Genomic DNA, 12,432 nt, shown 5'->3' on the forward strand with positions numbered 1-12,432 from the left:
ACTGAAGTACTTGATGCTAGCATTTCAGTGTAATATCCTAACTTGCTTTTCTGGAGAGATTTTGGGTTACTGAACTAGGCAAATAATTTTTGCCAACTTTATTAGCTCATTTACTGTCTTTGCCAAAGTGTTACTAAAATGCCTTGGTGGAAGCAAAGAATCTTACGTGGTTCAATGCTGAATATGAAGTGTTTGTATGCAGAATCTGGAATTCTGTTATGAAAGGCACTTTCTCTGCAGTATGTTTTGTTCTGCCTTTACTAGTGGTATAGCAGGACATTCAGAAGATGATGTAACTTGAATGTGGACATGATATAACGGACAAATAATGAAGCAAGTATAATGGCATTTTCTTTAATGTCTGTCTTCAAATTTCAAAATGCTTCTTAAGGAACTGAAACCTGATGAGTCTGTAGAAGGTACCTTGCTTGACCATCTCTAAAGGAAAACCACCGTCAATGACAAAATAACTTGTCACAGTTAAATGCTACTCATTTTTGTCAGTACCAAAGGTCGTCAGACTTAATTTCCAGTGTTTTGGAGAAAACAGTGATATTTTTGGGTTCCCTAGTGTGTGTTTCACTTTAGCTATCCCTTGTACCATTGGTTGTATCATTAGAATTATCACTCTGCTCTTAATCCAGAAGGGATTTGGCTGTTTTAAGGTTACAGGTTTTGTGTGGTGTTTTTTTTTTTTTTAAGTAGTAACAAAATGCTTATTAGATTCTCTGATCAGCTTGCTTCTGTTCTTCCAGCAATTTGAGCTATTTCTGTTATTACAGGTGTGAAGCCACACACTGAAGTGATTGCATTTAAACCTTTTACATAACATTAGTACTTGTGTATTGCTTTACAGCTCATTGTGATAGGATTTAATAAACTGCATGGTGATTATGATTTATGACAACTTTTAGTGGTCTTTCTGTTACACATTACCAGAACTGTTTAATGCTTATAAGGCTTTGCACGTTTTCTGCTTTCTTAGTGTTAATAAATCTAAAGCTGTCCAAGATGCAACTAGGAGATTAAGTCTGTATTCACCCCTGGCACCTTTAAGTTGAAGTTGGATATTTGTTCTGTGAACAAACTCTCAACAGAGTATTCTAATGCTTTCCTAGAATTACAACAATGCCTTAGTCAGTGTTTTCAGATGCATTTAACTTTTGGGGTGGAAAGAAATGGACTTAATTTCAAAAATGCATAAGCCAAAATTTGGGGAAGCTTAAATGTACTCTTCTGATTCTGTAGACTTTATCTGTTTAAGTTTGAAGTCCCTTGTTTTTCTGTAATTGGTTAAATTGTAGATGGCTTATACATCCACACTTTTGTTTTTTTGAAGACTGCTGTGGATAGGTGAAGGAGCTCCAAGTGAATTGTAGTAATTTAATTGTTTCTGTTAGGTATTCCACCCTCTTTTTCATACCCACAATTTAATCCAGTGTGATAGCTATCCACTGATGAAGTGCTGAGCAGATGCAAGGGTAAGGGAGAGAGAAAAGGGAAGGAAATTCAAAATGGTGTTTCTCAAAACAGTACTCATTGCCTAGTGGTGGCTGCTTCCTGCTGTGGAGGGACACGCATGTAGTGAGCAGTTCAGAGTTTGCAGTGTGCTTCTGTTCTAAGTGGGAGGTGAATCCCCATGTGAGCTAGAGGTTGTAGCTTTCTTATGGGGGTACAGCACATCACTCACATCTCAGTTGTATTACAGTAGCTAAAAACACCAGAATTCAATGTTTGAGTGCTGTTTCTCTTCATTTCTTGTTGGAGCTCTCAAGTGTGATTCAACCTTGTCAGTAGTTCTGTAGTAAAAGAATCTACATGACAACTAGTTCTGAAGCACATAGTAGTAATTTGTGGTGTGTAACTCATGAACTAGGAACTGAAGATCCTATTTTCAAGCTGCTTTTGTGATGATCTGTCGGCTGAAATGATTCTTAAAGTACTGTAGTTGCTTGTGTATGTTTTTTTTTTCAGCTGCAGACAATGATGTAGGAGCCATATCAATCATACAGAGAGCAGACTTCAGGAACTTGGGTTTTCTGTAGGAGCTCCCCTCCTCCCATAAATGTCTTCTACTTGTTTTGCCAGGGAATGAAATGTTTTTAATTCCTTTCTAGACAAAGCTTATATTTGTTTGGTGGTTTTTTTTTTTTTAATTATGAGATGCGGAATTTTAGATGAGGAGGATTTGCAGAATGTGTTCTTTTCTCCCTCTTCCTAGGACAGGAACAACTCTTTTAAAGATTAGTTATGCTGAAAAGTGGCACTGCACTTCTGTTTCTGCGATTTCATACTTGGCTGCTGCCTTGTGTCAGTGTGCTCTTTTCCCCGTACACAGTACATGATGTGCTAATCTCTCCTCCATTGCTGTCCTGGAGAGGGTCATAGCAGTCTCATCTACTGCTTGACCAGATCTGAACGTGAATTCACCAAATGAAAAAGCAGATGAAGATGCCTCAGTGCACCAACTACATTAATAAAAGCTTCATTTGTCAAGTGCCTTGAGAGACCATAAACCTAGCCTCCTAGCTTCACTATGTCCATTATCACCTCTCGTAGAGGTTTCTGTGACAGGTTTTTAAAGATTTACAGCATGAGAGACTTGAGAGCCTTGTCAGGCAATCTACAACATGTTTGTGTTTGCTTTTGAAATATGTTCCTGATCTGTAATTGGAGTCTGTTATCTTCAACTAAAGCTTGCTCTGCATGTGTGGAAAAATGCCCTTCATGGAGAGTTTGATCCATTGGAGGAAAACTTCTTACCTGTTCCGTGCAGTTTCTTCAGCATAAACAGCATCCCTGCATTTCATGTTTAGGATCTTGCTTCCAGGGTTTTCTCACGTTTTCCTAACTTCAGATTCTTTTCCAGTCAGTCCTTCTCTGAGGTGCAGTACCCAAAAAAAGGATGTAGGATTCCAAAATCAGTCTTGCTGTGGCAGACTATTTTGTGGGCTGCACGTGCGTGTACCTACAGCCCTGCTTGGTGCTTGGTGTGTTATATATGGTGTCACTGGCTCATGTTTGGACTGTAGGCTGCAGTCATTTAAGAACTTCCTTGGAATTATGGCCTACTCAGCTGAGTAGGATTTGTTTTGTTTGTTTGTTGGGTGTTTGTTTTTTTTTTTGTATCTAACTAGTCTTGCTACTTAAGGTCTGTCTTAGCTGTGACATTCTATGATTCAATGATGAGGTATCTGTTCCTGCAGCAGACCTGCCACTGGGCTTGTGTTGCTTTTTCTCCTTCCCCAAGCACTGGCTGAGCAAGCTGGTAGCTTGAACTTGGATTGTCGTTGCCTGCTGAGAAGTGTTTCTAGCAGTCTCAGCAGTGGAATTACTGGTGGTCATACTGTTTTCCCAGGCCCTGTGGTAGGACAGATCTTGTGCAAAGCTTTACTTTTTCTAAGTTTGAAGTATAATTACTGAACTTGGCTAATCTTTTGAAGGTGTCAATGAGCAAATGCTTTTTTTTCCTTTTGTAGTAACGAGCTTCAGATCTGTGCTCCAAAGAGCACTGTTTTGGGACTGCTGAATTAGTATTCCTTCACAGAAGCTGGTAGTTTTATTGTATGTTTTGAAAGCAGATGAACCATTTTATCTGGAACTTCACAGGAAAATTCTGCTTGAGGCAGTTTCGTGCTGCTAAACCTCAGTGGTTCAAGCTGAGGTTGTCCAAGCTGGTGATAACTTTATAGTGGAAATTGCCGGTGGCTTTAGCTGATCATGTTTGTCTTTGGCTCTCTAAGGGAGCTCCTGTATCTAATTATAAGGAAGGACCAGGCTGTAGATCAGTTAACAGACTAGAGCTCAGTTAACAGCATAGCTGAAACTCAAAGGCTATCTAAAAATCAGTGAGTTATGTACATGTGTTTTCACTTGGTTTTTGTGCCTCTCCAGTTATCTGCGAAGAAGGGCATCTTTTTAGTACCAGTACAGCTTTAAGTAGTATGTTTCAAGTGTTATTGAACAAGCATAAGAAGCTCATGCTGAGCAAATAATATGCTAAGTATAATTCTATATACAAGAAAGCAGGGGAGTACTGATTGTGTAAGGGTGGCTCACTCAAATTAAACTTCTGTTGCAGTTCCTACTCTTTCCTAAGAAATATAATTGAAATTGCATGAGGAAATCGTGTAACTTCTGTTAATTCCTCAGGGAAGCTGAATGATGGGGAAAAAACATAGACTAGTTAAGCACTTGTAAGCCTGTTAATCTCAGTTCTTCTGAATTAAAAAAATTCTAAAGTTATTTGAGACAGGACTTACTACTGTTCTTTCTATGCTTGTGTCTAGGATGTGTCATGTCTTTTTTTCAGAGAGAATTAGAATTGAGGAAATGAGCGGAGGGTCTAGTGCCATCTCAGTTTTTCTGAATTAAAAAAAAACAAATTCTAAAGTTATTTGAGACAGGACTTACTACTGTTCTTTCTATGCTTGTGTCTAGGATGTGTCATGTCTTTTTTTCAGAGAGAATTAGAATTGAGGAAATGAGCGGAGGGTCTAGTGCCTCTCAGGATCATCTTTTTTTCCTGTGACTTACCTGGTGATCGCTTCTCTAATACCTACAGGCTGGATTTTCTGTTTGCTGTCAGTTTTTGCTCACTGCTTTGCCTGACCTCTGATCTTGCGATTTTTTTCCACAGGAGTGGAGATGACCACAAATGATGCGTTTCACAGTGACTTTTTAAATTATGACACGGATATTCATGTCTCCTTAGTGTGCCTCTTTGCTGTTAGCTTTCCCTGGAAAGTTGAGGATTGCCTTACGTGAGGGTTCCTGTTACACTCTCTGGGTGCCTCACTGATGTGTATCTGTCAGTAAACCTTACCCGGGTGTGTCTTAGGACTGACATGAGCGTAGTGCAAAAGCATTGATGTCCTGTGATGCAATAGAATCTTCTTACAGCAGAAGCTGCTAATTCATGTCTCTGGGCTTGTTTTAGATCTTAGCAACGCCAGTTAGCTTGTATATCAAACTCATAATAATGTTGATCTTTTTTCCTCCTCTCCTAAGTTTTGTCCAAACGTGTCATGTGTTAGTTTCCAACAGCTAGGAGGCATAAGAGTAACTATGTAATTGGAAATGTATTTTCATGGAAAAATAACCTTTCTGATTAACTTCTTACTAACTGAAGTTACTTTCTTATTAGTTAAGCATGTGTTGACTGCTTACATCAAGACCTGAAACTGTTTTTTCCTTTTAAACAGAGGAAATCAAACTGCCCCCTAGGTATTCCCAAATACTGTGTTTTAACAGATACCATGTATGATACATTAACCATTCTCCATATGCATTTTAGAGAATCACCTTGGAATATCTGAAGTCCATATGGCTATGTATGATGAAGATATCTTGAAAAATCCTTTTTATTTGGCCATTCAAAAGCGGCGTCCTGATCTATGCAGCAAAGTTGCAGAACTCCATGGTATTGTAAGTAGAAACTAGTAGTTTTAAAAAACTGCTTATTAAATAATAGCTATATGAATTAAAATCATACTTCTGCTATGACACATGAAAAGATTAGTGTAAGCCTACAAAACTTTATATTGAAGCAGAGGAACTTCTAGTTTAAGTTGCTTGTTATTTACTGATACAGACCTTGATTTTGAATAGTAACTCCAGTTCTTAGGAATTCTAATCTGGGTATTCCACAATTAGTTTTCATCCAAAACTGTGTGGAAACTCTGTTAAACTTGAGGTTATTGTTACCTGATTCTAAAATTAAGCTTCAAATTGGACAGGGTTGTTTCAGTTATGTTTTGCTTAAGATGGTGATGTGATCATCTGAAATGCTAAAATCTGTTAACTAGTTCTGTCGGTATTGTAACGCTATTTTTTCAGTACTTTCAAAACTACTTGCTTATCGCTTTTCTTCCTTGACAATGAGATGTGTGTGTGTACATGTGTGATGAATACAACAAATTTGTTCTAATTAAGATTTTGTCTCAAACTGCCAATCTGTTGATGTGCAGTAGAGCCAAGATGTTTTTGTCTTGGATTTGTTTTTGTTTTTCTAGTGGATTTTATTTTAGTGTTAAAATATGCTTCACTTATTAGCTGCCTAATTTTAAGTAATCAGGTGACTGATACTAAGTAACTTAAGATTTCATCTCCTTCTGTTAATGTTTACTTCAGTTACGTTGGTCATCCTTTTTCAGATAAGTCATTAAATGAAACTTCTAGGTTAATCACTAGACTGTGTGCTTATCAATGGCCTTTCCTTTCCTGGCACCTATAACTGCTATGCATCTGCTAGTAAGTGTTTATAAGCCAGATTCGATTGCTTGTCTCTGAAGAACCTAAACTATTCATGTTCAGCTGGTGATATGTGGCCTTTCTCTCAAAAGCACGATCTAACTTTTTTAGGTGTTGGTTCCATGCAAAGGAAGCCTTTCAAGCAACAGTCTTTCTACCTGCCAGTTTGAATCTTATGTTCTGAAGCCACAAGAAGAAAATTTTCAGACCTTAAATGGAAAGGTATTCCTGTTTTGATGTCTGATGTAGCTTAGTAGATAAATGATCTGCTGTGGTTGATGACAGATGACTTCCTCTCCTGCAACCATTAATTCACACTAAGTTTCAGAGCTACCTGGCAAAAGCAGTATGTTGTCCATCTAAGCCAAAGTTCTTGGGCCTATACTGCTTTCTAGCAAAAGCTGTATTTTTGGCATGTACACAGAGTAATTGTCCTGTTCAAATGGTAACGCTGCCTCTGATTTCAGTTTACTACTTTGGCAAAGCAACTTTGTCAATATATCTGTGTTTTGTGACAAGTTAGGAATTCTGTGTGTGGCAGAAGATCCTTATCACTTAGTTAAGAGCTGTCTCTCTAGCTTTCAGGCAAATTGTAGCCTGCCTATATTGTGTGTGTATGCAACTTTACCAAGGCTTAAGACAAGATTATGATGGTACTGAGTTCTTTCTAAGACCTGATGTTAATTCAGTAAGTAGAGCAGAAGCTGACCACTGTAGCAGCGAGCCATAATAACCAGTATTTACAATGCATGTGATCATGTTTTTTTTTTTTTGCTTGTTTGCAGTACAGTCTGAGATCTTGCACCTGTTGGCAGGCTATCATTTAGACCTTCCTACTGCAGATGTCCTCAGTGGAGTTACTTGAGAAGATAAATCTCAGCATGCAAAATGTAGACAAGATGTGTGTTGTTTTTCTGAAGCTGGACTTAGGCCCCAATTCTAAGATGTTTTTCAATTTCCTTTCTAAAAGTCTTCTAACATGTGCAAATAGTCACTTGAACCTTGGAGATTATCTGAAACCTCCTCTTGTAGTAGGTTTTTAAAGGAAGTAGGTAGAAGCCAAGGTTTAGCCATTGTAGACTGAAGGAGTTTGTTTCAGTGTCTACACAGTATGAGAATATCAACTCTGAGGCTTTCTTGTATTGCAAGATTCTCTATTCCCTGGAGATGTAACTATGCAGTGCGGAAGCCAAAGAGTAACTTCTTTCTGGCAGTGTTTTACATTTAATCTATTATTTGTTTTGTTTCAGGAGATCTTCATACAAGGAAACCTCATCATTTTAGGAACTGGTTTTAATTGTCATCTCTCAGTACCTATTCTTTTTGAGGAAACATTTTACAATGAAAAAGAAGAAAGCTTTAGTATATTGTGCATAGCTCATCCATTGGAAAAAACAGAATGCTCAGGTATGTATTCAACTCATTAAACTGAATGTGTTAATTTTTGTCCTAGTACTGAAAGTGCCCTTGGTAAGGCTGGAACACTATTTCCAAGGCTACTGTTAAAGCTATAAGTGTAACAGAATTTCCATGTGAGTGTGTAACAATCTATGTTTACTAATCAAAAGGAACGAAGCTTCTTAAAATGTGTGTTGAGATTTTTCTGAAATAAAGTCTAAAATTCCTAAATATATAAGAATATCTATTTGAAACAAATAATAACAAAATGAAGTAATACTAGCATAGTGTGAAAACAGTACTGTTAGGCAAATATGGAAGTTCTGAAAAAACCTGGCATACACATAGGCTTATTCTAAAAGTATTAATCTAAATCTAAAAAAATTGTTCTTGTGGTGGTCATTTTCTTGGCTATTAATGTAGTTGTATAGCAGTCTTTCAGAAATGGGGTAATTAGTAATGGATGAGATCTAAGCCTGTTATTAGAGGGTTGTCTTTGATGGCAAATGACAGACTTGACTAGAAAAAAAACAAGCCAGAAAAGCAATATGAATTTTAAGTGAGATCCGATTGTCCTGTTCAGAAGGGAAGTGGATTTGGTTTAATGTTTCTGTAGCAACTTGGCTCTCCCATTCAGATGAAGTGCATCTGAGTAAAGAATAGGGTATGTAAAAATCCCATCTTGGGTTTTTACAGCTCGCTTGGACCACACTGACTTCCTGCATGGGGCATGCAGTCAATACTGTAACGTGCTTTTCTACTTTGAAGCTTGTCTTGCCCGTTGATCATGAGTTGTATATGTGGCAGTAAATTACGCCAGGATAAAAAACATGTGAAATAAATTTTAGATATTCCAAATAATACTTGACATAAAAAAGGGAAGAGAGCCTACTCTAGATGTTATGTGTTTAAATTCTTTTAATTAAAAACAATGCCTTCAGTTTTAATGAAGTAGGCTGAATTAAGGTTTCGTTGCATGCAAGCTGGCTGTGTATGTAGGGTCAGAAAATACTTTACCATGCATGCATATAAAATGGATGTGTTAATTTTTGGCTTTCATTTTAGGTGAATCTGCAGCTTCATCAAACTCGTATTCTCTGAAAAATATTGAAGATGTTAGAGAATTCTTGGGAAGGCACTGTGAGAGATTTGATAAATACATAGGCTCTTTCTATAGAACATTTAAAGAACATGAAAGGAAAAGCCTCCGCCACTACATAGTCAGTATCTTGCTTGTTGATGTTTAATTTACTAAGTGTAATTCACTGCTTTGGATATCTTTGTCCTGTTGAGCTTTTCCATAATATTACACAGACCTTGAGGAAGGTGGGAAGGGAGAGAGTAGAATTTTTAATTGTGAATTATCATATCTTAACTAGAAGAATTGCCTTTACCAGTTAAGTCTTACCACAATTCTGAGGGAGGGAAGACTTCCTTTCCAAGCTTATTTATGCTTTGTTGCTTCAAGTCAGACTGACCTGAATCTGATGTTTTTCTCCCTTCTCCCTCCCAGGATTCTGTCAATGCACTTTATACCAAATGTCTCCAGCATCTTTTGAGAGATTCGCACTTGGTAAACACTTACTCCACTCAATACATAGTATGTAGTGTTACGTGAGCAACACGTTATCTGACTTTCTCTTGCTGTTTGTATGGCTTTCCTTTTCTAGAAGATGCTTGCAAAGCAAGAAGAGCAGATGAATCTGATGAAACAAGCAGTTGAAGTAAGCATCTAAAATGAAGGAAAAATAATTAGCAAACTATTTGGAACTCTCCCTTTTGTGCCTAAAGTACTGGTTTCTTTTTTTTCCTACAGATGTATATCCACCATGCTATTTATGATCTAGTCTTTAAATATGTGGGGACTATTGAGGCAAGTGAGGTAAGCTTTTTTGTTTGGTGTTTTTGTTTGATTGCATTAGGTTAGTTACACTAATCTAATGCATTTAAAAAACCCTAAACTGTTGCCTTTCTATTGGTTTAGGATGCTGCTTTTAACAAAATCACAAGGAGCCTTCAAGACCTGCAGCAAAAAGACATTGGAGTGAAGCCTGAGTTCAGGTGGGAGAGGCTATTATGGATTCTGAGGAGTCACTGAGATCCTGGCTTAAGTAGGTCTAAGGCCAGCCAAAAAGTCTCTTCCTTGAGAGGACAGCAAGTTTTTCTTACACTTCATTCTTTAGAGATGGAAAAGAAAGCTTTTAAGTGTCATTTGAGGGCGGTCTTTGCATTGATTATCTCCTTTGTTTTTATATTCTTAAGCTTCCCTCTCAGGATACAGGAATGCAAATCTACTTGGAGTAGAGTTGGAAGTAGTTTAATACTGTTCTTCATTTCTGAATAAGTTAAAACTTGGGATTTGAGTGTTTTGCACAGAAACTCTGTATACTAACCACTTCTTTCAAATTACTTTGTAGTTTTAATATACCACGTGCAAAGCGAGAACTGGGTCAGTTGAACAAATGTACTTCCCCTCAACAGAAGCTACTTTGTTTACGAAAAGTGGTACAAATTATAATGCAATCTCCTAGCCAAAGAGGTTAGTAATTAGTGGATTAATAACTTTAAACTTTTTGCTTAACCATACACACAAAGCACTTTGGTATATAAGCAGCTGTTTGAATGGCACTTGTGGATTCAACACAGAGAGAGAGTCACAGTTAGAGACCTTGCTGGTCTCTAAACAAAGTAAAATGGAGGCAGGGTAGACAATTTAGCCTTGTTTCTCATGAGGTGAGGTGATTAATTTATACATGTTTTAGCTAGAGCATGTGAGAAGCTTTCATGTGCCAGGACACTTCTCATGCAGAAGAACTGAGAGTGATCACTTTTAAACACTGCGGAATGCTGCTAGATCATTCTTGTTTATTTGTCCATGCTCCTTGATAATCTTGAAATTGATGCTCTGGAGATGCATCTTTTGCAAAATGCAGTTTTGGTGAGGGGCAAACAAACCTTCTGTATGTTGTGTTCAAAGTGCTACTGTGGAGTACAGAAATGATTCTGTAATAGGAAAGCATGGACCTCTTAACCTAGTGCTTATTTTCTCTAATGTGGGTAGAGAAAATACTTCCACTAAGCAAACAGTAGTGTGTTGAGCTTGTGCTTTCCTTACTTCAACTCCTCCTTTCTCCAGGAAACATTCTGGCTTATGGAAAAGTATATCAACTTTGAGGGTGATATTTTGCCTTCAAGAATTAAAAAAAAAAAAAAATCTTGATCTAGTGCTATGGCTCTTTCTGTATAGGAAGGAGGGGATGCTAGTCAAATATTGTGATTTCTGTAGTACAAACTGTTTTGCTTTTGGCTAATCTTGATCTAGTGCTATGGCTTTTTCTGTATAGGAAGGAGGGGGATGCTAGTCAAATATTGCAATTTCTGTAGTACAAACTGTTTTGCTTTTGGCTCTTTCTGTATAGGAAGGAGGGGATGCTAGTCAAATATTGTGATTTCTGTAGTACAAACTGTTTTGCTTTTGGCTCCTGGCAGTCTGTTTTAGAGGGAAACTGAGAATGTTTGAAGGGGTGGCTTGGTCACTGAATGCATTCTCTACTAGCAGAGATGGCAGTTAGTCTTAGGAGATGGAAGTCCATTCATAGGTGTTGTTCTTGATTTAAACCATGACATGACTAACATCAGAAGTAAATTCTTTTTTTTTTTTTTTTTTAGTTAATGTGGAAACCATGTGTGCAGATGACCTTCTCTCTGTTTTGCTGTATTTACTTGTGAAAACAGAGATCCCAAACTGGTATGCAACTATATTTTGGCTATACAGATCTCCATTGTATTGTAATGCTGTTGTATGGGCAAATGTTTCTGAGCAGGTAGTAATAACTTACTGAAAGCCTAAGAGGGGCTGGTGTAATGCAAAAAAAAATGTATTTTTAGTAGGACAAGCAGCAAAGATGTAATACAGGTGACCAAATTTAGGACCTGTCAGGAATTCAAGTGCTGTCTTTGCTTATTGATTCCCAGCCTAGAAAAAAAGCTGCAATGGGAGGCCCCTCTGTGCCATATCTACATGTCAATGCAGACTTCACTTCATGTCAGTACTTCCTTCCCTAGCTGTGAAACCGTTATGCGGCTTTTAGACGTTTGATACATTTCATGTAGAGAAACCAGAATTGAATGCTGAATTGCTTGCTGCTAGCCTATGCCAATGGGTTTCTCTCTCCTTACCATCAGTAAAAGTATATCTATGCCTTCCACTTGTACCCGGACTGAAATGTATTGTTGATGTATCCCTTCTTGGAGATTAGTATTTCTCCTTTAGTTTGTAGCTCTCCCATTACATGGATGCTTATGGTTCTGACACATTAACATGTTTGAAATGTGTGAAACAATCTCCTGCTACTGTTCTTGCTCTGTCCTTCTCATTCCTTATATCCGATTAATATCTTAAATGAATAATTAAGAAATAAGTAGAATGATCCAGCTACAAAGCTCAGAACAGCCATAGTGTTGCTAGCCTAACAATCTTCTTAAAAGTGTTTTTTCTTTTGTCTGCCTGGATTGCCTAAGATGAGTTGCAGTATTAAGGTATGTCATACTAGCATCTTATTATTTTCAGTGGTTCATGACTAACTTTTTGTTTCAGGATGGCCAACCTGAGTTACATAAAGAACTTCAGGCTTTGCAGTTCAGTGAAGGATGAATTGGGATACTGTCTAACCTCAATTGAGGCTGCAATCGAATACATACGACAAGGCAACCTCTCTGACAGATCAACAGTAAGCTGCTCTTAAAGTCTGTCAAATGTGTGTTTCACAGAATCACAGAATG

General features: G+C 37.6%; 1 protein-coding gene across 1 annotated transcript; it reads left to right on the top strand.

The window, feature by feature from the left end:
* Nucleotides 1–5,304: 5,304 nt before the first annotated feature.
* On the top strand, nt 5,305–12,380 carry LOC104273445 (ankyrin repeat domain-containing protein 27-like; the record flags this gene model as incomplete). Its single annotated transcript, XM_009868784.1, has 11 exons — nt 5,305–5,427; nt 6,364–6,474; nt 7,503–7,659; nt 8,716–8,870; nt 9,164–9,223; nt 9,321–9,374; nt 9,467–9,532; nt 9,635–9,711; nt 10,068–10,189; nt 11,320–11,398; nt 12,248–12,380. Coding segments are annotated over exons 1-11 (1,116 nt in total), but the record flags the coding sequence as incomplete, so codon positions are not given.
* Nucleotides 12,381–12,432: the final 52 nt, after the last annotated feature.

Source organism: Apaloderma vittatum, unplaced genomic scaffold, assembly GCF_000703405.1.
Source record: "Apaloderma vittatum isolate BGI_N311 unplaced genomic scaffold, ASM70340v1 scaffold14024, whole genome shotgun sequence".
NCBI classification, from domain to species: Eukaryota; Metazoa; Chordata; class Aves; order Trogoniformes; family Trogonidae; genus Apaloderma; species Apaloderma vittatum.